The 24,728-nt window shown below is 45.9% G+C and overlaps 1 protein-coding gene across 9 annotated transcripts in view; it reads left to right on the top strand.

The window, feature by feature from the left end:
• Positions 1-24,728, top strand: part of pde4d (phosphodiesterase 4D, cAMP-specific) — a 106,395-nt gene that overhangs the window by 49,432 nt on the left and 32,235 nt on the right. The window contains exon 1 of one of the 9 annotated variants that reach the window (XM_081707846.1): positions 1,247-1,643. The exons of 6 other annotated variants lie outside the window; for them this stretch is intronic. In XM_081707846.1, coding sequence (XP_081563972.1) covers positions 1,639-1,643 — 5 coding nt within the window. In that variant the 5' untranslated portion in view covers positions 1,247-1,638. Of the gene's footprint in view, positions 1-1,246; positions 1,644-15,091; positions 15,664-24,008; positions 24,033-24,728 lie in introns of those variants that run through there. 2 more of the 9 variants (XM_081707844.1, XM_081707848.1) reach the window with 2 other exon arrangements.

The following is a 24,728-nucleotide window of genomic DNA, read 5'->3' as shown; positions in this document are numbered from 1 at the left end:
AGCCGGAGTCTGGGCCTCAAGGCACCTGCAGCGTGCTGGTCTGGACCAGGCGGCCTGGAGATAGAGGCCCTGCTGCTCTAACGGAACCAGGACCTGGATCAAAGTGACGGGTCTGACTGACAGAGGTCTGGCTGCTCTAACGGAACCGTGACCTGGATCAAAGTGACGGGTCTGACTGACAGAGGTCTGGCTGCTCTAACGGAACCGTGACCTGGATCAAAGTGATGGGTCTGACTGACAGAGGGTTTGGAGCAGCAGCCAGTAGGAAGTAGGAGGGCATCGATATTCAAGGTCTCCAGTTTCTCTTCACATAGGGGTGGACATCAGAGGAATTTGTGGGAACCGGTTCTGTTAAACTGTACTTTCACCCTTGGTAAAAGAAGACAGAGCTAATTGGAATAATATTCACAAGATCAAAGGCTTGAATGTATCTGTTCACATTTAAGATGATGTGAATGTAATTGGCTAATACTGGTAGTAAAACTGCAGTAACTTCTTTTGCAGTTACTACAAACAGGACATATTTACCCTCATATTTACACTGATAATGTCACATCAGTTCTCATTTTCATATGATTGGAAAATGGATGCCCATTGTGAATGCTGACACAGCTGATAGATGTGAAAGATATACTTCATATGGTCAAAACATTTCCCGTGCTCATTATATCAAGCAGGCATTATATCAATCCCTTCTAATTGCAGATTTAATTCCCTGAAATTATTGGGTGCGCTAATCATTTTACACGTCTGCACTGTACGTTCCATATTTATTAAGAGTAATTATGCAGATGACTTTACTACCTCACCCCACTACCCCGTCCCTTTATGTAATTTTCACAGTGATGAACAATAAATTAAGTTGGGATTTGTATAGGTGAACCTAAATTAAAAACCAGTCAGTTCCGCATCATTAATAAACTGAAGGAATTCTCCGTCAGTTATTGTGATGTAGACTAAAATATCGGGAAAGGCCGTCTGACGCGGATGAGCATGTCTCGTAGCCAAACTGGATGCCCTCCGCGTTGTGGCACTATCAGTTCTTCGTTTATGATGATTTTGGTTAAATCTGCTCAGTCCTAGCCGTCTCCGTGATGCTGTTGCCACTATTTGCGTTTGTGCGTCTGCTGCCTGTTTAGCCGCTGCTGTTTGATCCTGGCACTGAGACGTGAAGGCATAAAGCATCCTAGCAACGCAAGCCCTCACGTTGCCATGCCAGAAAAAACACAACAACAGAAATGGCATGCGTCTGTTTCCTCGGACCCGTTCGACGGAGTCCTAATTGTCCCTTTAATATTTATACAGATATTCCATATGCATACGCTGCATGTGCTTCTGTGAAAAGGGGTGAAATCCTGCCCTTCCCCTTGGGATCAAGGTTTTACATTTGTCAGCTGACTTGCATCAGAACTGCCGGTCTGGGATCAGCTTCTCCCCTTTAGTGCAATGGTGTATGTCAGCACTTGAAGAGCCGTTTGCTGATCTCTGATGTGCAGCTGATTTAAAACGTGGGCCCAAAGGTGCAACGTGAAAGGAGCAGTGCAGAGATTGGCAGGAGGGAGAAGACAGAGCGCTGGGACATCCGGACGCGCCGCTGCGTTTCCTGGGCCTTTAGAAGAGTGATTAAGCAGAGGCCTAATGAGGTGAGATGTTAATGAAACGTCTTTGTTCTCACCATTCATTATGGAGCTGAAAAGCTGCGGCTTCGGCGGAGGCTGTCCTGAGCTTTGTTCCTCTACCACACGGGTCTCTTTTGATATCCTCACATGTGCAAAGAGCTGTTGAAAATCAAGGAATACTTTTTATTTGAGATGGAAATGACATTCAAAATGATCTTGGCTGCAGTTTTTGGGCCGTGTGTGCCTCAAATGCTCTGGGTTGCTGGTTTAGAAGCTCTTGCTCTGGTTACTTTTAACAAAGGTCCATAATTGCTAATAATTATTGTAGAAAACACAAGATGTTCTCGAATTGCTTGCCTGGGCTAACTACAGCATTCTAATGCAGATATAATGTTTTAACAGTCACCGGGACAAATGTTGCAGTTTAGTTATCTTATCTCCTCCCACTAATGAAACCCCTTCCCCTTGTGAATCTGCCATCCTCCTCCACCACCACAAAGACCCCTGAGGTGGTCTGGTGGTTGAGCGGTGGTGTGGCAGGTGAGACTGAAGCTGGCTGCTTCCACTGGGCGGTGGAGCGTTGGTCTGGGTGATGAAGAGGTGGAACCCTTCCCTAACTCCTTAACCTTTGTACTGGATTGAAATTTTTAAGAGGATCACATTTTGCATCGAACCAAGATGATATCATCAGTAAGAGCTTCAGGTGGGTGATCAATGAGCTCTAGAAAAAATCCTTTGAATCTAGAATTCAGTGCTGGAGCTTTTTTTACAGTCTCCTTCATGGTTAGACATGAGCAGAGCTCTACTAGATGTTAATACATAAAACATATTTGTTTAACAGTAGATAAGGTCATTAAATGAAGGGTTAAAATGAAAGCAAGCAGACCATAATTTGCACACTAACCAATAGAAAATTGGAACTAAATAGCATTTCCATAATTGTCCATTACTCGATAGTGAGATATTTATCACTGTGGTCATCATTAACATAATTGACACGATGTGATGACGTGAACATGGTCCGGTTGGCCGTGGGTCAGTACGCAACAGACGATGTTTGAAGAGTGATGTGATTATATACAGTAGGCTTTGGAAGTTGTGCTTTCTTTAATCATCTCACCATTCGAAGAGGGCAGCGGTAGCTCAGCAGAAATCAAGTCTTGGGACAAGATCTCTGATTAAGCAGACATGCTGAGGTCTGCTCTTTTAGCACCTTCCTTCACTCGGTGTCTACCGACATGTCCAGTGTTGTCAGTGGGCGTGTGTTGAGCTAAAGCGCTTCTGATGAGCAGGTCTTCAAATACAGATTGGCAGAGCAATCGGTGCGCGCGCGTGTGTGTGTGCGTGTGTGTGTGTGTGTGTGCACGCACGCACGCACACGCATGTGCGGTGTGTGAATGCATGCATCTGTGTGAAGTGTGGCTTCTCCACAGGGGTGATAATTGATATGCACCTCCTCACCATGGGAGCGGGAAGAAGGATAGCTGTCTGCCTAATTGCCTGATTAAAATATGAGGGTGCTGGTGCCTTGTTTTGATTGACAGCAGTCTGTAGTAAAAAGGTTTGTTTGTCACCACCTTTATGCTACATTTACTCCACCTTTTCTAGAAAAATTTTATCCAATGAAGTTAGGTCATAGTGGTGACCTTTCTGTAACCCTCAAATACAATTATATTAAAGTGTATTCATGTTGTTTAATTATCTAGCAGGTGTTTCAAGGTGAGTATATGGCAGATTACAGTCCTTTTACGTGTACTACCTTATGACAGTGTAGTTAGTGTTGCCTCGTCAACACCTTAACCTTTTGTAGGGTTTGGGGAGAGGGCTTCATTAAACCAGGCACTGCAGTAAAACGTCTCCCATATGTGCAGTGCGCTGTCTCCATCTGTGCATGCTAGCCTTTGTAAGAAAAAGAAGTTTGAAATTGGAGACATGCATGAGGAGAACTGGACGTGGTCCATGTGCCCAGCTCTTAAGGTGGACAGGTTCGCCTTGCCATAGGTTCCTGCCAGACTGAGGATGTGGCGTTTTTAATACTAAGTAAAGCCTCATAGTGTTTCACAAGAGGTGGGTAATCAGAATGAGTAACATGTCGCTGCAGAATATCGTGATGGATTGCTGTTGGCAGAGTGTAGCCAGGTGCACAGCTTTAGATTTTAGATTTATAGCATTCAGCTGACACTTTTATCCAAGCGACTCACAGTTATGACTGAATACAACTTGAGCAATTGAGGATTAAAGACCTTGCTCAGGGGCCCAACAGCGGCAACCTGGCAGTGGTGGGACCCGAACTGGAAACCTGATCACAAGCTGAGTACCTTAACCACTGAGAGTCCACTGCTTTGCATGCTACAGTGCATCGATGTATTGGCGGGCCTTTTTAAAACTCCAGCATTATGCTGTTCCAGGTGCTTTGAACAATCCAATCCATGTTCAAGGTCTGGTTGTATTCAATTATACTCCATTCGTATGAAGTGCCACGAATTGGTATGAATCCAACCTGTCTTCATGGTCTGGTGGTATTCTGTCGTTCTCGGTTAAAAAATACGTTCAGTCTTTTTTTTTGGCTCTAAGCTCAATAAAACCAGTAAGTGTCATGTTATATGAGGCTTCTCCTCCGAGCTCGAGGATGGCTCCTTTGATGGAGTTGCCAGAGATTTATTTGGCTTTTTGTTTGACTGACAGTCCAATCCAGGACAAATGGGCAACCACACCATTTAGTGTCAGCCTGCCTCTTACCTTTATACATTTAGGAGACACAGGTATAATTTTCAGTGTTTGTTTGTTTTTGTGTGTGTGTGTGTGTGTGCATGGGTAGATATTTCCTACAGTGTTATGTATAGTACACTGTTGCTTTCTCTAGTACTAAATCTATAAATTTCATACCTACAGGTTTGTATTTGTATTGTACTGAGTCACGCACGCATGCACCATCCTGACCCTAATTGGGCACATTTGCCTTTGCAGTGGGGCTAAGCGCTCAGCTTGGTTTTCCGCTGGAAGTCTCTAGGCATTAAGACTCAACAACAGAAACATTGCAGTGTTGCGTCGTACAGTCCTTCACTGTACTGCATCATATCTCATTATATTGCATAATACTTCTTTTCTTTTTTTTTTCCAGTAATGCCTGTTGCAAAATTGAGCAAATGCTTTAAGGCTAGCAGAGAAGCTTAATCCTCTGACGCCTGTTTATGCAGTTCAGTGTTGCAGCTTTTTAATTACAGTTATCGCAGTCTCCTTTTATGGCATCCACAAACAGGTCCATAAAGCATCCCCCTGCCAGCGTGGCCGAGATAAACGGCCAAGCCGACACTAACCACAGAAATTCTCCAGCAGGTCTCCCACAGTGCCTGCGTGCTGACACAGTCGAAGCCGGGGATCCTGCTACCGACTCGGGATCTATTTATAGAACTTAATTTAGTTCCCCTTGTTTGCCGTGGGCCAGGTAGGGAGAGATACTGGTAGGGTACGGGTGTTTCCGTGATTGTCTCCACCTCCTACGCCATTTCCACCACCACCACCAGCACCTCCAGCAGCAGCAGCAGCACCACCCCGGGGGTTTTAGCGATAGCACCTGCGTATCTCTCCTGTCAGTCTGCTGCCGTAATGAGAAAAGCAGCTGCGCTGCCGAGTCTGGAACGTGGTCAGATCTTCCCTCTGGTTTCCATGGTGAGCCGATGCTCTTAATCCCTGGCTGCTCAGTTTAATTACAGATCGAATCATAACAAAGTGATGATGCACAAAAATGGAAGGATGAAATGTGTTGTAACTATTTTTAGACAACATGAAATGCCTTTGGTGGATAAAAGTAGGGAGATTTCATTTAAGCAAGGGTTTTTATTGTTGTTTGACTGAAGATCCAACATTTGATAGTCTGAAACTATAACATTTCAGGTAGCATCGACCGTGCAGTAAACAATGTGAAAGGGAAACGAGACATATCTCTTTCATATTGTGCAAAGCTTGAGAGGAATAGTACTGCACTGTAAAGAAAGAAATATAATTTATATCCTTAGCTGTTTGTGCTTCCAAGGTAGCAATGTGGATAATGCCGCTTAGGAGAGCTGCATTAGGAATGCCACTGTTGCATTTAAAAAGGCATAAGCTAATGTACTAGCTGCTATAAGTGACAATTAGTATTGACCTTCGTCAGCGGATGCTGAATCCTGTCATACAGTCGCTAACCAACCTAACAAGTGCTGATCTTCAGGGGACATATTAGACTGACCACACGCGAGATGAATGCTGCCAGATAACAGGTGACCCTGAAACCATGTCTGTCGTGATTTCATCAAAATTACACAGAATCTGCTTCCAGAAATTGTGAAAATTCATATACATGACAAGATTTTGGCTGCATGTGTTTGTGTGTGCGCGCGTGCGGTGTTTCAGATTCCTTACTCTTAATTGGCCCTGGCAGGGTTTTGAAAGGCCTATTAAATTACAGTGCCGTGGAGCACCGTGGAGAGTGCGACTGCAGCCCCTGGAGTGGCATTTGCTCGTATACAGGATATTCATCATTACTAAGAGTATCGGGCCAGCCAGAGAGAACTCCTCTGGGTTTGCTGATTGGGGAGAGGAAGGCTGAGAAAGACCCTGTCCGTTATTCTGAGGTATATCAGCTAGCTCCCTTTGTTCTGCATTTGCTCTGTCTACATTATCCATCGCCTGGCTCGTCTCGTCACTTCCACATGGAGAAACGTACATTTATTTTGCTCTTTGAATGCTCATAGCCACCGCTGCCGCAGCTGTGGGCAGCTTTCCGAGCTGAGGTTGCGCCTGCAGCTACGCTAAATCGCATAATTTAGCAGGACTAATCTGTGTATGGAAAAGCCATGCTGTGATGTTGCAGTAAACATGGTTCATATAGTGCTCCTTTTGCACGGGAGAGTACTGCTGAATGTACAAAGAGGAGAAACACTTAGACACACCTTTGAGAATTTGCCCAATTAGCAAAAATACCAGAGCTTGATATTTATTTTTTCCCCCATTGCCTGTCTTTTTCCATGAAATGACATTCATTTAGATATTTCCCCAGAGGTGCTCCATCAACCCTGAAGTCTTTGCTTTCGGTAAAAAGATGTCACAGAGTGTAAACCCACTGAGTCCACAATAAATTACTGCCACCAGGAAAGAGCTCTATTTTTAGCTTTTACTCTGCAGATATAATGAATTATGTATGACTTTTCAGACCTCCAAGGTTACAGTATGACATGGCATCATGTTTCATTTTAATTACTTATAATGTGACATAATTTAAGACTATCTGACTAACAGTGTTTATTGTAGTTCTGTTAAAAGTACAGGAACAGGAAACAATAGTTTTTTAGCTTTTAAACTGTTCCTAAACAGTAAAAAAAAAAAATGCAGGAGAAATTAACCATCTGTCAATGTGATCTTCCTTGTTAACATCAGAGTTAATAGAGAGAATAGATGCATATAAATAGTAAGGCAAGATCCTCACACCTGTGTCAATAAAAGAGGGATATGCTGGGTGGCTTCTGAAGGTGCGACGAGGGCCCAGCTCGCTCGGAGGAGGTCGGACCAGGGCCAGAAGCTCATTTTTCACTTTCTTTGATGTAGTGTTCGGGCTCGTTAGAGCAGCGTTCTGAGTGGCAACTGCATTCTCCACAGGGCAGGATTGTCGGGAATGCTCACACATGGCTCTGCAGTGTGGGGTCATCAGATCCGCTCAAGCACGGCTCCTTGATCCTGCTGGAATAAATATTTACAAGATGCACAAAGTTTCATAATCATTTTACATGTGACAAAGTCGGAAAAGCGTTTGGAAGTCATAGGTGTGCGTTCATAGACACTACATCAGCTTCAAAATACACCTCTAGAGTACCATTACTTGACCATTATTAATAGTGTCCATAAAAGTGTCCCACATTCACATGATGTATGAACATTCTATTGGGGTATGCTCGCTACAAATCACCCCGAGAGAATCATTCACAGCTTATCTGCATACTGAGCTTTGAGGGATGACTGATCAATACGCACAGAGCAACAGATCGATAGGCTGCAGACAGTGGACGTTGCGCTTTCACATTAGTGCACGCTGTTCACCGTGGATCCTTCTCTTCTGCCGTTTCAGTGACAGCCAAGGCTGCAGGGGTCCGCCGGGTCTCGCCCCGGGCCGGGCTGTGCATCGGCCCACCCGCTTACGTGTGGTTATGATGGCGTCACAAACAAAATGTGCAAGATTGTTTGTCATTATTGTTGCTGCATGTTATTATTAAGACTACAGGTACTTGTCATGTTCTTGTGCACATGTGCTGTAGAATGGGGGGCATAGCAGAACGATGTTGGAAAGAAAGTGCATATCAAAATTCTTTCTGTTGGCCTGCAAAATTCACCTTTCTTTTAGTAGATGTTATGTTTAAAAAAAACATAATTAACAAGATTGAACAAAATGCAGTTCCATGGTGTTAACATGTGTTAGACATGTTAAACATGCAACTTTAACATTTTCGGTCTGCCAGTGGTTCCTTGTAGGAAACCTGTAGGTAGGTTTTCTGGGGGCTCAACAGGGAGAGAATGGTGATTTTATAAAATTCTCTAAGGACCACACGTCTTTCAAGTTCTCTAAATTGATGGAAAGTCAGTGGCAGAGTGTCATTTAGCCACTGTGTTTTCCCTTTTAAACCACAAAGCTAGCTGGCTCTAATAGACCATAGCCAAAGCAAGCAAGCTCAATTAAACTGCTATATATAGCCAGCAGTCCCTATTAGTTTCTAATGATTGATTAGAAATTCTCGTGTTTAATGTGCTAAGCCTCCTGGTGAGGCAGCCCTCAGACACGAGTGCTTCATATACTAACGTCAAAGAAGCCAGCGTGTAAACACTGGGTAAACACTCCTTACCTAGATCAAGTAAACTGGCAATTGGCATCACGTCTAGTGTCTCGCTCCATTCTAAGTCTTATCTGTTCGCCCCCAGTATCCCGTGGTATCCTGCGCCTTCTCTGGCGGCCACGCCGTGTCGTCTTTCTCCATTCCGTCTCATAAGGTGGTTTTTAATCTAATTTGTGCTGGCTTTGATTCTGCTGCTGTACCCTAGAGAAAGACCTTCCATGAATAAGAAGAAAGTCATGAACACATTGAGCGTTTGGAAAGGGGGGGGGGGGGGAGCTGTGATTAGGGAGCAAAATGAGAGTGAGTGAAATTGGCCACTTCTCAGAAGAGCAGTGCATTAAGACCACAGCAAGGACCCTGCGTTCATCTGGCCTGGCGCTCTTCAACGGGTCCCCTCAACACTTGGAGGAGCTCTGCCTGAGAAGATCCTGTTCTTCAGAAAGGCAACTTGGCTCCAACAGCCCGAGAGGTTTATTGGGTCGTAGTGGTGATTAGGTCTGGAAGATCACAAATATAATCAGAGTAAAAACCTTTATGGCTTTATTTTTAAACCATAAAGAGATTGTGTGTGTGTGTGTGTGTGTGTGTGTGTGTGTGTGTTGTAGGCTATTGTATTGCCTATTCATTGTTTACAGCTATTGTGTAATGTAGCTGCATTACACTGCATACTGAATAGTATTTTCAGTTTGTCATAATTAGCATAATAAAAACATTCAATTTGAGTTTGTCCCATGATAAGGTAACTTATAGTGTTTAATAAACTTCTCACTTTTGCATTTCCATACATATGTCATATGTAAACAGTGTGAATTAATTTAAGTTCATAAAAAATATATATTTGGAATATATTTCTGGTTATGAATATTCTGTTGAAAATGCATATACACCATTGACACAGGTTTCATTTTCAGGGCAATTTCACTGTTAATTGGCTTATAATTAGTCGCCATCCCAGTTTCAACATGACAACCATTCAAATGATCTAAATGGAAATCCTGCTGCTTCTGTGGGAGGGCGTGTTGGCACAGTGGGAGTCCATGTTAGTGCAGTGTGACGCCGTGTTGGTGCAGTGGGAGGGGGGGTTGGCGCAGTGGGAGTCCATGTTAGTGCAGTGTGACGCCGTGTTGGCACAGTGGGAGGCCGTGTTGGTGCAGTGTGACGCCGTGATGGCACAGAGGGACTCCATGTTAGTGCGGTGTGACGCCGTGTTGGCGCAGTGGCAGGCCGTGTTGGTGCAGTGTGACGCCGTGATGGCACAGAGGGACTCCATGTTAGTGTGGTGTGACGCCGTGTTGGTGCAGTGGGAGTCCATGTTAGTGCAGTGTGACGCCGTGTTGGTGCAGTGGGAGTCCATGTTAGTGCAGTGTGACGCCGTGTTGGTGCAGTGGGAGGGGGGGTTGGCGCAGTGGGAGTCCATGTTAGTGCAGTGTGACGCCGTGTTGGCGCAGTGGCAGGCCGTGTTGGTGCAGTGTGACGCCGTGATGGCACAGAGGGACTCCATGTTAGTGCGGTGGGTGGCCGCGTTGGCACAGTGGAAGGCCGTGTTAGTGCGGTGGAAGGCCATCCTAGCAGGATTTCCGGCCAAACAGGACGTCTTTCATTCTAGGCAGTTCTGCCCATGAATTGCTCGGCTCAGAACCACATCTAAAACATTCCTCCATTTCTCATGTGGTAAGAGAGACGTGGGGATGAGGCTTGGGGGGGGGGGGGGGGGGGGGCGGGCGGATGGCTTTTGCCCTGCTTGATCCACTTCCTTAGATTCATCACCCAGTGGTTTTGTGGATATTCTTGCCACCCCCCTAACCTGCAGCCAGCCCCCACAAACTCCCTCCCAACTGTTCCCTGCCTCTGTTCTCTCTTACATAATCCTGCTATTTTTACATCCCCTGTGCCAAGATCTCCACAAATTCAACAGAAACTCTGTTTCTCCCACTGAGGGCAGGGATGGTGTGAGATTCGGGGGAAAAAACAGAATATCTGACTGATGAATTGGAAGAAACAAGCACTGATGGGCTAACATGAAATAAAGGGGCCGTGCACGTCATTTTTATTGGCTAGCCAGGCGCCTGTGTGGCGAATGCTTTATTATTCAGGCCCTCGTAGGAAAACCCTGTGTACAGTGCAGACACTTTCACTCTTCTATGTAATGAGCGCTGCTGTTATAGTGATGGCTAACCGTCTCTGTTGAGTGTCACTTTTATAGCATGGATAACTCTGAAATGGGCAAGAAGACATTGCTGGCTTCATGATGGATTATACTGTTTGCTCTGAAAGTAGGAGCCAAAAGCAGAATAAATGATTTTAGACATAAATGTGTACATGAGATTTGCTTTGTGCAAACAGTTTATGGAAATGTGTGGAACATTCCACCAGTGCATTGAACCAAGATGGCCCCACCCAAGTGCTCTCATCATAAAGATGCTGCTATAAATATTTGGGTCATATTTTAAACACCATTTAAAGAAGACATATTTGAATATTTCGCTCTTTACGCAGATATGGTCGTTAATATGAATATATGCCCTGCTGTGATGTAAATCATGTCTCCACAATTAACAGCTTTCTTGTCAAGCTCAGTATATTCCATCTTCCCCTCTTGCTATATATACTCCACTCCTGCCTTTTAAATGTCACCGTACAAGACAGCTTCAGTGCTCTTTGCTATGGCACAAAGCCACAGACCACTCTGTGCTGATCGTCTATTAATCCATCAGGGAGAGAAGAAGGTTGATTGCACTGTGACATTAATTACACTCCCGTGTGAAGAAATCACTGGTAGATTTCTCGCTGCCCCAGCCTGTGGGGTGCGACACCAGGTTTGGTCCAGCCAAACTTGTCCTTCGGCTAATTGATATTTATTGTCCTGTGGGGTTTGTTCATACAAGTAATGGGATTTGGGATATTTACAGAAATACTTGTTTGAGCATTGTATCTTGGTGAGATATGGAATTATGTAAATTGCTTCCAAGTCATGAGTAATGTGTTATAATGTATTAGCACCAGCTGTGTTTCATGGCTAGCGCCTTTTTCAGTCATGATTTGGGTTAGAATTTATACCACCACAGAAAAAAGATGAACTAATGCATTGTTGCTCACATTGTTGAACTGATGTATTGTTGCTCCCATTATTCATTTGTACATTGTTGAGATGTTTCGTAGACACAACACACACAAAAGAACCCACTGTCTCTGTCTCAATACCTTCACCTCCAGGAGCTACCCCTGCACACAACATCTTTCAAATGTCCCTCCACACACAACTGCCCTATGCATCAGGGCCCACACCCATGCCCCTCATCAGGGGTCCTCATACTGGGCTACACCATCCCCTCACCGCGCGGGTGGGCTTATCAACCTAGGGTACGCTTCCATTGGCCTCGCTGCCATCCCAATTCTGACCCCATGTGTAACTAAGGCACCAACCAACAGGTGGTAAACTTGGGTCCTGACCACCAGACCAAAGTGCCAGCTCCCTGCCGTAGCAGCCAGAGCAAGCATTTAACCTTCCTAAGTTGCGGTCTCCGTCACACAGTGATGCCGTTGTAAGTGGCTGTGTTGGTAGTGGGTGTTTCAGCTTTTACCCCCAACCCCACAGCTGCCCTTGGGGGATCTCCTCTTTCGCTCTCAGCTGCCGTAAATAAGCAGGCAGAGGTTACCACAGAGACACAGGCTGTTAGACACGTCTAGAGTTCTGGGGCGCCACAGAGTTGTCGCACTAAAGTTAGCTTTTATGGTTAGTGTTTGCTTTCAGTACAACACAACCTGAAATGTCACCACAGAGCTTGATGGTTGTTTCCATGAAATCAACACCCAGTAAACTACCGCTGATAGGCAATGGTTGCTGTGCCCACGCTGAGGGAGGGGGGAGGGGGTGGGGGGTACAAATCGTTGGAGGCTGATGGGTGCGGAGCGGCTATTTCAGGAAGCCGGGAAAACTGGAGGGTGGGTGAGCTGGGAACTGGGGCTGGCAGCCCAGTGGGACGCTCATTCAGAAGTTACCCAGTCATCACTGCCAGTCTCGCTCTCCGCCCGAGCCTGTCCAACACGAGTGTCTTTCATCAACACATGCTTTATTTGGCTCCCGTGCTACACCAGCGTAGTGAAAGAGCTCCGTGCAGGAGCTCGCGTGATAGATGCTGACAGGGATCGCCTGCCGTCACAGATCATCGCCGTTTGAAAGTGCTCCGTCTGCTGTGCCGCGCCGTGTAGAAACCCCCTTCTGTGGAGGAGGATTTGAATAATGCAATAAAAATATATTGTTCCCCAGCAGTAAGTTTGCAGCGACCCTTTATGCCAGATATGCAGGTCTTCCAGGTGCATAGGGTGCCTAATGCGGTGCCTTTTCTGTAGCAGAGTATTATGAGAGCTCTACTCTAGTAAGAGCAAAATCCTGTGTTTCTCCTGAACTTCTTTTCGACATTATACCACAATTTATTTAGCTGAGCAGTAGTGCCCACAAGTAAACAGAGAGTCTATAGTGCGTTAACCTGGCTAGTATGTCAGGATTCTGCCAATTGCATTGCGATGGGGTATCCACACTTTCGCATACACAAATTTTCATCCATGGTTTCGTACTGGTCCGATGTGAGATTTTGTTGTTCCACCCTTCGCGAACAGTTGCACATAGTGAGGTAAAATGAGCAAGATACATCTGTGGGACTGTCCAATAGGACACTTCTTTACCTCCTGTATTGGAGGTTGGTGTTGTCCCATAGGACTCCTCTTTACCTCCGTTATTGGAGGTTGGTGATGTCTAATAGGATGCCTCTTTACCTCCTGTATTGGCGTTGAATGTGTTTCGCTGTGCTTTTGCTGTACATGTTCATATTTACCATTTTGGGTCCCTCACGTCAAACTATCTGGCATGTGCGTGATTGGTTTTCATGTCAGTCAAAATGTCTGTTCCCTCTTCCTGTAATAGTAGGTGGTTCTTGGCCATATTAACTGGTGAAAGGCACCACGCTGTCCCTAGATTTACTGGCAGCGTAAGACTACTGTACAAGTAATTCACTCTCTCAAAAAATACTCACCATCATGTGCTCTACCTCACTCTCATATGCTCTCACTCTCTCCTAATATGTACTACACTCCCCTGTCCCACACAGTGTGTGGTACGGCCGCCATGTGCTGGGGGATCGTGTGTGCTGATTGTGACTGCTCCCTTGTTTGTAGCCTTGCCCGGCTTGTTATCATATCAGTGGCGTGATTCTTTTTCGTTTGTGTTTCGTGTTAATAAGCTGTCTGTCTGCATCGCGAGACATTTGTGCATCCTGCTCCTTGCCCTGCGGCACTCGGGCAATCACAGCTCTATGACAGGACACACTCACATACACTCTGTCTCACTAGTTCTGTATTGTTTGTATTGGAGCTGTCCATCACAACGCCGGAGCACAAAATGAAAATGTGATTTTCGTGATTTCCTCTTGGCGTTTACATTTGCTGCCCACCGTTCCTCAGCAGCAGCGTGAGCCGCCGCTCGCCGACAGAGTGCCGACTTTTTGTTTTTGTCTGAATGTGTGTCACTGTTTCATCGTAGCCACTGTGGAGGCTCACTGTTGCCGGGGCAGTAGCGGATCTCTTGGGAGTGGAACAGTTCCATCTCAGCTGTGTGTTCCCTGTACCTTCCCTGTCATAGATACGTGTTTGCACCAAAACCAATCACTCTCGGTGCAGAAATAGCAGCAGGATGAGTTACTCATCCTGTGTTGAGAAAGTCCTTTAGTGAAATGCACTGCAGGAGCAAGATCGTGCATTAATATTTATTGCTCATATTGTTTTAGATGTGCGGCTTGCATGGATAGTGTTGAGGAGAGAGGGAGCGAAAAGAACAAGGGAATAAAAAGATGGATGAAGCAACAGAATGAGGAGACGGTTTAGGGAACAAAACACGTTTCTGCCACTGACGTTTGGGGTGGTGAGGGGAGTGGGGTAGAGAGATGCCGGGATACAGGCAGGTGTGGCGTGCAGGTGGGCAGGGCCCAAGTGGGAAGTACAGGGAGAGGGGCGGGATAGGGCGGGATGGGGTGGGGCGGAGGGGGAAATTGGGGTGGGGGGTGAGAGCTGTTGGAAAAAGAGGAATGAGGGGGGCTTGGTGGTAAAGCGCACTTTCTCTAAAGTCGCGCGCACGCACGCAGAGGTCAGCAGAGATCAGGTGCAGGTGCTGAGGTAAGGAGCAGGGAGGAATGCTCTGATCGTAGAGTAAGCTACAGCATCAGCGGGACAGCACTCGCGCTCATTAAGGCGTCAGGAGGATGGTCACATGACCACACAGGAAGCATTGAGAGCTCTGCCCAGGCCCTTGCATGCTTGGCAGTTTATTTCCCTTATACAAGAACGCACACACGCATACACACAAAGTTTACTCATACAATGAATGTAAGAGCATTCACTCTCTCTCTCACACACACACCCAAACACACACACACACACACACACACACACACCCAAACAGGCAGGGGGAAGAGGAGACTGAGTGGCGGATATGCTGTGTCACGGCTCTGGTGGACACGCTTGTGTATGTGCGCGCTGGCCTGCACCATGGGGTGGGGGGTACTGTCGACAGGAAAAAACAATGGCTGGATATCGTCACTGGGATGTGCTGGAGGAATTTGCCCGGATCTTTGTCATAACGGCAGCATGGAAACCACACATTATGGGGACAATCATTTTACGTCATTTCATAATGTTCCTCCAGTCAGCGGTTAGAAATGTCTCGTACTGTTGCTTTTCTCAGCAGGGGAGAGGTTTCATTTGATGGGAGTTTGTTAGGTGCTCAGGCAGACTTTTCTTTTTTAACAAAGGAGCTCAACCGGGTTTTCGGCGCAGTTGAAGTTTGGCTGGTCTGCAATGGCACTCTGAGTGAGATGGATGTTCATATCTTCAGCTGGGGTGTGGCCTGATTGTTCAGTGGGGCTTGCCCAGGGTCTCAGAGAGGCAGCACCTTCACTGGGACTCCACACCCCCCAGACACCCAGACCTCTACACATCCAGGACTCCACACACCAAGGAACATCAAGGACTCCACACACCCAGGACTCCACACACCTGACTCCACACACCCAGGACTCCACACACCTGACTCCGCACACCTGACTTCTCATGAAGCCTGGCCATCCTCACTCAGTGCGAGAGCACAGGATGCTACGCTTGGGCAGTTTCCCCTTCAGAAGACATTCCTGGATTTGGTGAGTGTGTGTGTGTGGGGTAGTGTTAGCTAGTGCCTTTAAAAATGTAAGTTTTCACCCATCAGTCGCATTTGTTGTGGCAGGAAAGAGAAAGTGTGTGTGGTTGTGTGTGTGTATGTGTGTGTCCACCCCCTTTACCTGCTCTGCAGTTTTCCATTGAGTGTAAATTTGCAGTACAGCAGCAGGGCTGTGTCCCACCGTCTGCCCGGCTTGTCCTGAGGGTGGAGTGTGGCTCAGAGCCCCCGACGCTTTGCGTCGCAGAGTGCCTTTCAGCATCTGTCTGATATACAAGGCAGTCCACACAAAACGCTCTGCTCTCCACGTCGCTTCTCGAAAGGATCATTGTACAAACGTTTCATTAGTTATTAGCTATTGCATGCCTTACAGAGAAGCTCTCTGATCCTTTGTGCTTCAGACAGGCATCGCTGTGACCTCTGACACCGTGCGTTCTGACCACACAACTTCAGGCAGGATAGTGACACCTGTTACTGCTACTACACCAGTCAATAACCATCAATACCCTACTGATTATTACTATGAAAATTCACCTGCTGAGTTTCTGGATAGCCATTTCTGGTCTTACTGTAATCCCCAGACTTGCTAGTGTTTGGAAATTCAGCTGCTTTTTGTTCTGTTGCAGACATAAAAGAGCAGATACTTTAGTAGCATTTGTGTATAGCTTCCTTCATGTTCTGGAAAGATCACAAGTAATTTATTGTAAGCCAAAATGTTCCTCCAATCTACATAAAAGCATGCTGGGGCTGGTCTTTGTTGGGTACTGATGTAAAGACACTCCTCTCAAACTTGCTCGTAATAAAATTTGTGTTATTCTTTTTGAGAGTGCCTCTAATCTCTCCAGGAAGGTTAGTCCATTTTCCCCTTCGTCCGCTCAAAGCATGTCATGTAATGCCCCAAGTGCAGTCCTGCGGAGTCGCAGATTTCTGAGCAATCACTGGCGCTGGTGTTGTTCCATCACGACGGCTGCTGCTTCCTCTGTGCAGAGACAGGAGACCAGACCTCCGACGGGCGCTTCATCGAACCCACCACTTAGTCCTTCGGCATAGCGGGGGCTCGGAGTGGGTGCAGCGCTCACGCTTCCTTCTTTTGGAAGGCCGAGCGAGGCAGGGACCAAGGAGGCCATCTCCGCACCTCCGGTCCGGAATGTCATGGCAACAGCGTGCAGGCCTGCCTAGCACTTCATGCAGGCCTTAAAATGGGCCGGTACTCCAAATAACAACAGATGGCCCAGCAATGCCGCTCCTCTGGAGAGTGGAGTGAGTGAATAATTAAACAGGGGGAAAAGCTATGCGTTGGTGTTGATATGTAATGGAATGAGTATTCCCTGCCTCCTGCTGCTCTCGCTCTCGCGCTCTCTCTCTCGGCGGTTTGCACACCTGAATCTGCAGACACCAGTGGAATCACTAGTTGTTCTCATTATAACTTGCACTCATCGTAGGGATGTGGTATTTAGTAGTGTGCTAAACGTGTTTTCTGTGTGTCGTGTTAACCTTCACACTGTTGTGCTTTTCCTTGCTTGATTGTAGCTCTGACTTCTTGCGTGTGCAAAAGCTCCACAACAGTGACTTAGTGAAGGGGCATGTGTAACCTTTTCAGTAGCTGATGTTGAATAATTACACTTTCGCAACATCATCTAGACAAAAGACTTTGTGTGTGTGTGTGTGTGTGTATATGTATGTATGTATGTATGTATGTATGTATGTGTATATATATATATGTGTGTGTGTGTGTGTGTGTGTGTGTGTGTGATTTATTTAAAAATCACCAAAATAAAAAATGAGTTCATGGACAGTTTCTGCAATGTATAACAATTTCATAATATTTCTACAACACTCTGATATTACTGGGATAAAGCTGCATATTCTCTTTTCTCTCATGTTTTCACGTACCCTGTGCATTAAGCCCAGACGTTTAACCAGAAAACCACTTGATCTTCATTGGGGTTTTCTCCCCGGTGTCCCCAGCTGTGTACTGTACAAAAGTGTAACTGCTGTGATGACATGAGGCTCAGAGCAGCCTGGAAAATCAACCGTCGCTGGCCAATGAGAACAACCTGTTCGAGAACAAATGAACATGGGACCCTCTTCATCTGTGGCACCACGCAGCTTCGGCGAGCTGGAGGAGATGTTAGAAGGTGTTAGAAGCCAGCTCTTTGATTAGGTTCTGCGGAACTGGGTGGGGAGGAGAGGCGAGGTAGCAGCTCGACAGGACCCCCCCCACCCAACCCCGATCCCTGGTGACATCATGGCTGTACCTCTCCCCGTGCCCTGTTGGATGAACGGCTTTGCACCAGTCTGCCAGTCTGAGAACAGTGGACTGATTACTCGAAGGTGCAGTTTGGCAAATAGAAACACTAGCTTTAGTTGTCCGTCACATGAGCACTGACTGGTTAAACTCTCCATTTAACCTGAAAGGAATTTTGTTCAGTTTCATTTCCTAGGATAAAGGTATGTAAATAGCTATCATCTATAGGAAGTTTATTTGAAATGGAGAAAGCTCTCTGTTTTTTGCAATTTATGCTGCTAGGTAAGAAAAGGCTGCTTCTCAGTAGTTGGAGATTCTAACCTCTAGTAATGGTAGCATTCACTGGATACCTTTTAGTTGTAGTTTTAAATTCAAATATTGTTAATTAGCCAAGCAGTCAGAGATTAGTGAAAACTCATAAATGAGTGAACATTAATGGGTAACTTACCTAGAAGAGCTCTAGGATTACTAGAATACATCTCGCTTAGCATCTGTGGACTCCTGAAACAACCAGAACTTTGAGTTCACATTACTTTTATCTAAATAAAGTAGATAAATGTTGTGGTCCGATACTAAAACTATGCAAAAAATACAATTATTCTGGAAGGCTAGATATGTAACAGCCACCGAATGAAGTTGCCTCACAACCAGTTGAAACTGTGCACACACACACACACACACACACACACACACACACACACACACACACACGCCCAACCCCCCCCCCCCCAAAAAAAAAAAAAACATGACACGGGTGTTGTGTTTAAATGCTCATTTCAGGACATTTATTCTCGCTCCACAGTGGTTTGTCCTTGGCTTGTATGACTTGTATTGTGTTCTACTTTAACATACTTCCCAAAGCAACAAACACCCTCTGCTTCAACGCTAGTGGGATCTGAGGAGAAACAATTTGATCCAGGAGCGTTTCACAGCCAGGTTCACTAAAGTGCATCTGAGCTACAGCACTGACCATGAAAGCCTTGAAACCCACACAGTTCCCAGTATTTCCACTCTATTAAATGTCACCTCCTTACATTTACATGGTTGTTGGCTCTCTCGGCCGTGTAGGACTTGTACGTATTGTTCTGCAGTCCTTCCCCCAGATGGAAGGCCTGAAGTTTGGTTATTGTCTTCAGCTTGAAAAAAATGTTTCAGAAGTATTATATTACACTTCTATTATAAGTATAATGTTCTATATTATTTTCAAAAGATCATTTAAAATTGCACCTATTTTGTCATTCCAGGGCCAAAAAAAATAATGGTGGACTCAGTTGAATTTCTCTTTTAGAGAGAGACACGCATTACTGTATTAGATTAAGCCTAACACAGACCTAAGCTCATGTCCAGGTGTTCTGTCTTCCTCTGTACACATCCGTTTTTATTTCCATTTCTGAAGGCCAAATACCCCATATATCATACCAGACAAAATTATATTTGTTTTCTGTATGATTTCAGTTATTCAATCAGCCACTGTCAGACATGCTGGCTGTGATCTCTGCTCAAACAGACTTTCTGCCATGTTCCAGTGGCCTGCTGGGATTTATTCTTTGGACGAATTTTAGGATACAAGCATTTTTTTGTCATGATTATTAGTAAGTGTGCAGAGATGAGGCGTTTGATGTGGACTCTAAAACCCTGTTTTATGATCTTAACTCTGCATGCCATTGTTTTCATTTCAGTCCTCCATGGCTTGCGTCACTGTTATTCCAAAACAATGCCGTGTTCGACTTATCAGATCACATTACACCAGCCCTTTCCTGTTTGAAAGACCTACAGCAAAATGTGCCGTTGATCGTGGACTATGATCTGGATAAACTATGCAGTGGAGTAAGACTAATGGCTTCATCTATGGTGGTTAATATGTAATTACATAGGCACAATGTATCTCATAGGAGGCAGCGAACTGAACGCGTCCTAAATGAACAAATTGGCTCGCCTTTGTCCTCTAATATGATCTGTAATCAGTAAGAGATTTCCTGGCGTGCACTGACACTGCTGAACATGACCTTTCACAGAGGTGGAGCGCATGGTGACCTCTCTCGTGCTATTACCATAATAACCAGGGCTCTGCCCACCTGCGGCGGTTGGTCCGCAGCACCGATTTCCCTGCCGAATTTTACTACTTGCTGCCTCTGCCTTGCTCTGTCGTTGTTTTCCCCGCTGTTTTTACATTTTTCTGTGATATCAAGCCCGCGAGGCTGCATTTCAGTCTGCATGGCTGTCTGAGCAGCTTCCTGGGCTGATCTGTCAAGAGGTGACCTGGCGTACGAGTCTGCCTGCCGCAGATGGAGCTACACACGCTCCATGCATTTGGTCAGGATCTCAGACGGAGCAAGATAATGAGACGTTTCTCTCAGGCAGTTTGGTTTGGCACCAAACCCCTCACTAGACGGCTGCGTATGACGTCACTGGGCTCACCCATCTAATCCTATTGTGACACTGAGTCAACTGAGTAAATTCAGTGCTCTGTCAGTGTAGCTACTAGTGCAGCACTCCTGACCCGCCACAATTACTGCAAAACACAAACAAACAAAAGAAAGAATATTACCCTTATCGCTAGAATAGCCGCGAATAGCTACCTGGCTGTTCTCCAGTGTGCCCTATTCCATGGTACTCAGTGTCTGTATTATGTACTGCACAGAAGAAAAAACACCGTAATGCAACATAATTCATAATAATGGTTAAGACTTATATCAGAGAACTGGTCCCAGGCATAAATATCTCTCTCTCTCTCTCTCTCGGGCCACCACTCTCGCTCTTTTTCGTTTCTCCTCATCTTGCACTGAAGGTTCAGAAGTCAAGTAGGTGAAACGCGCTTGACCGTCTCAACACACTGATTCTTCTTTTTTAAAACATCGCGGAATAAGTCCTGCTAAAGATGAAAGCATTTGTCTGACTTCATACTTCTGACCACCATTTGCCAGATACATGCCTTTTTTAAAATGAGGAACACCGTGTGAACATTCAGACTGTGTTTTTGTTTACTTGGATGGTTATTTGTTTTATTCTCGGTCCACAGCTTTTGGCATGCACAGGTGTGAACATTTGTCAACAGCGTCTGGCCCTTCACAAATATGTCGCAGTTTTTGACTTGAATAGATCCTGTGATCTAAGATTCATCTTGATTCATCTTATATTTATACCTCGGTTTATCTAGCTTTTCTGATTTTGTCTTTTGCCTTGTCCAAAAACAACAGCTTCGCCTGGGGGCTTTTGGGCTCAAGAGAAGAGCCCTGTTCTTATCGATATGAACAATCCGAAAACTGCTGAGGTTCTTTGTCGTGGTTGAGTGTAGGCTCGACTTAAGCCTTCCCAGGACGCACTGCTGCTCCTGAGCATTGGTGGCCAGAATGTGGGCCGTTTTGTAAAGCAAAGGCTAATGCACAGGTCGCCGCGGCAGCGAGTGAAGCTCTCTCTGCGTGTTCTGGTCTCTCGTGTGTAGGCTAGCTAGCCAATCTGGATCGGTTCTGTAATCTTATGGCGGTGCAAAGGAAAGAAGCCAAACCAAACCAAACCAAAGGAATAGTGTGGAAAGGGAGGCTGTCTCATGTTGTGTAGCTTCTTGAAAGTGGCAGAGAGCCTCGTCGCACAAGCGTCTTAAAGGAATACACCAGCACTTTGTAACCTCCACGTCTTTATACACTACATATCCATATATCTACTTGCTATGCCTGTGGCATATGGACCGTTGCCGCAAACAATAACTTTGACGTTTCCCTAACAAAGAATCAAAGACCGGTTGAGCCGAGACTTGTTCCTACCAAAAGCCTAAGGACGCTTTTTTGAACATTGTGTTATTAAAACCATACTCCCCTTCAGATCAAAGTAAACACCGCTCCACCTTATAGTGCATGGATACAATCGGGCTTTAAGGAACGGTGAAGTAATCATAACCGCTTGTTAGCGTGTTGCCCTTGTGTTTGAATACTGCTTAAAACAGCATAAGAACAGTTGAGACGTCCTCTCACGTCTGGCTCATCCCAAGACACTTACTGCTGTTTTTTTATTTACTTTTTATAGTCGTATCTTGCAAACATTTATTAACAGGGTTCAGCAGGTGCCCAGAGTTTGAGTGCGACTGAACCTTCCCAGTCGTCACAGCTACACCTCGGAGATTATCTCAGAAGGCTGGGACGTTCCTTTAAGGCAGGGAGACTTGCGCTCAGCTTGTGCTCTCTAACAGTGTAATGAGTCTGTCTATTTTCATAAACTTAAGCTTGTCTATGTCTATTTTGGCCCTGACGACAGTGACCCTGGCTACGTCCTTCCGTGACTCCCAGCGTTCTCCCGTCAGACCGAGTGTTACTGCGCTGTTGCATCAGGACAGGAAGGCCCAGCTGAGCAGGTCCCTCGCCTTCACCTTTGATCATTGCGCGCGTTCTCAGACCAGCCTCCTTAAAGGTGTCCCGCCAAGCGCCGGCAAGAAATGACTCGACTCCTCTCCTCTGAAGTCATTGAAATTCTCACCCAATTTCGGTGTTCTATAATGCAGCAGTGGGTCGGTCAATTACGCGAGCCATGCAGAAGGCGACCAGTCTTTGATCTTGCGCACACAGGGGCTTGCACGATGACACCCCCCCCCCCCCCTGTCCAGATCTCCTTGTAATTTATGGGTTTTAGAAATGGATCATCACAGCTTTATTAATATCCTCCACCCCTGTGTCTTATTAACCTGGGGGGGGAACCTGATGTGCTTAAAATGCGCATGTCATGAATATCAATGCAGGTAGATCTAATAATTATGTGCCTGGATAATTATGCTTGCATGAGAAACATTGTCTCAAGTAATCATAGCATTGTCATTTTTGATGCTTTATGCATGCGTTTGTGCGTGCGTGTCCCATGGTTTTAGCTCACGGAGGTGCAAGGTAGATCTACATAACTCTGTCTGTAGGTATGACCCTGGAGCATCTTCCTCAAGGTCATCATGGCAGGAACAGGACCTCGACCTTTTGATCTCTTCCTTCGCAGTGAAATTCTCTCGAACAGTCATTTATTCAGTCGACGTTTAATTTGATATTTGGCGGCTCATGAGACTGACATCATAAGATGGTCCTCAGGCATGTGTGGGCCAGTAATGAAGATTAGTCTGCAGCCATTATGAACAAATGCGTTTTCCCTCAGTGACAGATAAGGCTGTAGTACATTTTTATATACAGTGCAGCCATAAATTCTCTATACATGAACACAAAGTACTCTTTTTGAACCAACGGTGTTTTAATGTTTTACTAATTGGATCCTAACCAGTACTGACCAGGGAATTGCTGTATGTGGCATGCACTTTGTTTTAAGCCAGCAGAGAATTAGGCGGAGAAACATCCACACAGGCCTGCGCGCGCGCGCACACACACACACACACACACACACACACACAGAGAATGGAGTCTGTGCCCCAGAGAAGGGCACAGAGGCTGCAACATCAGTCCATCTGCCACACATGGCTGAACACACAAACACAGCCTCAGTTGCCTAATTAGGCCTCCCTTCTGTCTGAGCAATCCCAGCATGCTGTGGAGGGCGCAGGCAGGGCTGCGTACAGCACTTCAGCCCCGTGCTCCCCTTCCCCTGGCTGGGGAGCAAATGGCTTCACCTCCCCTTACCTGGAGGCTGCCAAAGCCAAGCAGCTGCCACAGGTACTGTGGATGTGTCTTGGTGCTGCACAGTGTCCTTGAGATCGTGTAACAGAGATGTCTTTTTTGAAGCAGTGTTGGACGTGGCTGATTAATTAGCGAGTGGACGTGCAAGTAGGACAGGGGTGGTATGATGCCAGGCTAGCTGTTCATGGAAATGAGCCCACCTGCCACGGGTCCGGGCTGTAGCGTCTTAAAATAACACAATTAGTCATGATGCATTATTAACGATGGGTTGTACAGCTATTATCTATGCACAGTAAGGGTGTGGCCTGTGTGTGTGTGTGTGTGTGTCTGTGTGTGTGTGTGGGGGGGGGCAGTTACACACCGCCTCACCAAAACGCTTCCTTTAGAGCGTCCAGCTTCCGGCACACAAGAAGAGGCAGATAAGGTGTCCGATGTCATCCCCAGAGGCAGGCTGGAGCTGAGAGATTGCCTCCCTCTTCCCTTCAGCTGGCTGCCACTGGCTCTCACAAGGTGTGCTTCATCTGCAAGGACTCGCCAACGAGTCCGCGCGCTCTGTCATGCACACCGCTGCCCAAGCCACCGTCTGTGTGGATGACGGTAGGGTTTCTTGCCGGGTCTTGAACAGTGTTTTAAAATAATAATGTTCCAGGTCTGCGTGCAGGAATCTCGACCCTATTTATGCAGTGCGAATGCAACGCAGCAAATGATTTTGTTTTTGCTCATAAAATGCGTTTTTCTCTGCATGCGGTTCCCCTCTGCTGGGTTTTGATCATTACCAACATTTCACCAGTATGGAGAAAGAGAAGTGCTCCTGGCTGGTGATGGATTGCTCTCTAGTGGTGACAGAGGGACTATATAACACAGCTGCATGTGGGCTTGAATTCACACTCAGATAACCTCAGTTCCTATTGATGTGTAATGCAGCTGGGCTCAACCTCTGGATATTGTCTCATTTTACCTGTCAGACCAACGTGTGTGTTCAGAGATGCGTAGTATGATTGTGTGTGTGTTCACAGAAGGGCAGTATTATCTGTGTGTGTGTGTGTGTTCAGAGAAGGGCAGTGTGATCTGTGTGCTCTGGGTTGCTATGTGTCAACTTTTAGTTTTGGTTAAACATGCAAAATGATTGATAATAATAATAATAATAATTTGATATATAAGCGGCTTTTTATATATATTTTATATATAAGCGTTTAAGTGGCTCTA

Source organism: Electrophorus electricus, chromosome 25 (genome assembly GCF_041902795.1).
Source record: "Electrophorus electricus isolate QZ-2024a chromosome 25, ASM4190279v1, whole genome shotgun sequence".
Classification (NCBI taxonomy): domain Eukaryota; kingdom Metazoa; phylum Chordata; class Actinopteri; order Gymnotiformes; family Gymnotidae; genus Electrophorus; species Electrophorus electricus.
The sequence above is the reverse complement of the archived record's forward strand: the minus strand, read 5'-3'. Positions and strand labels throughout refer to the sequence as shown.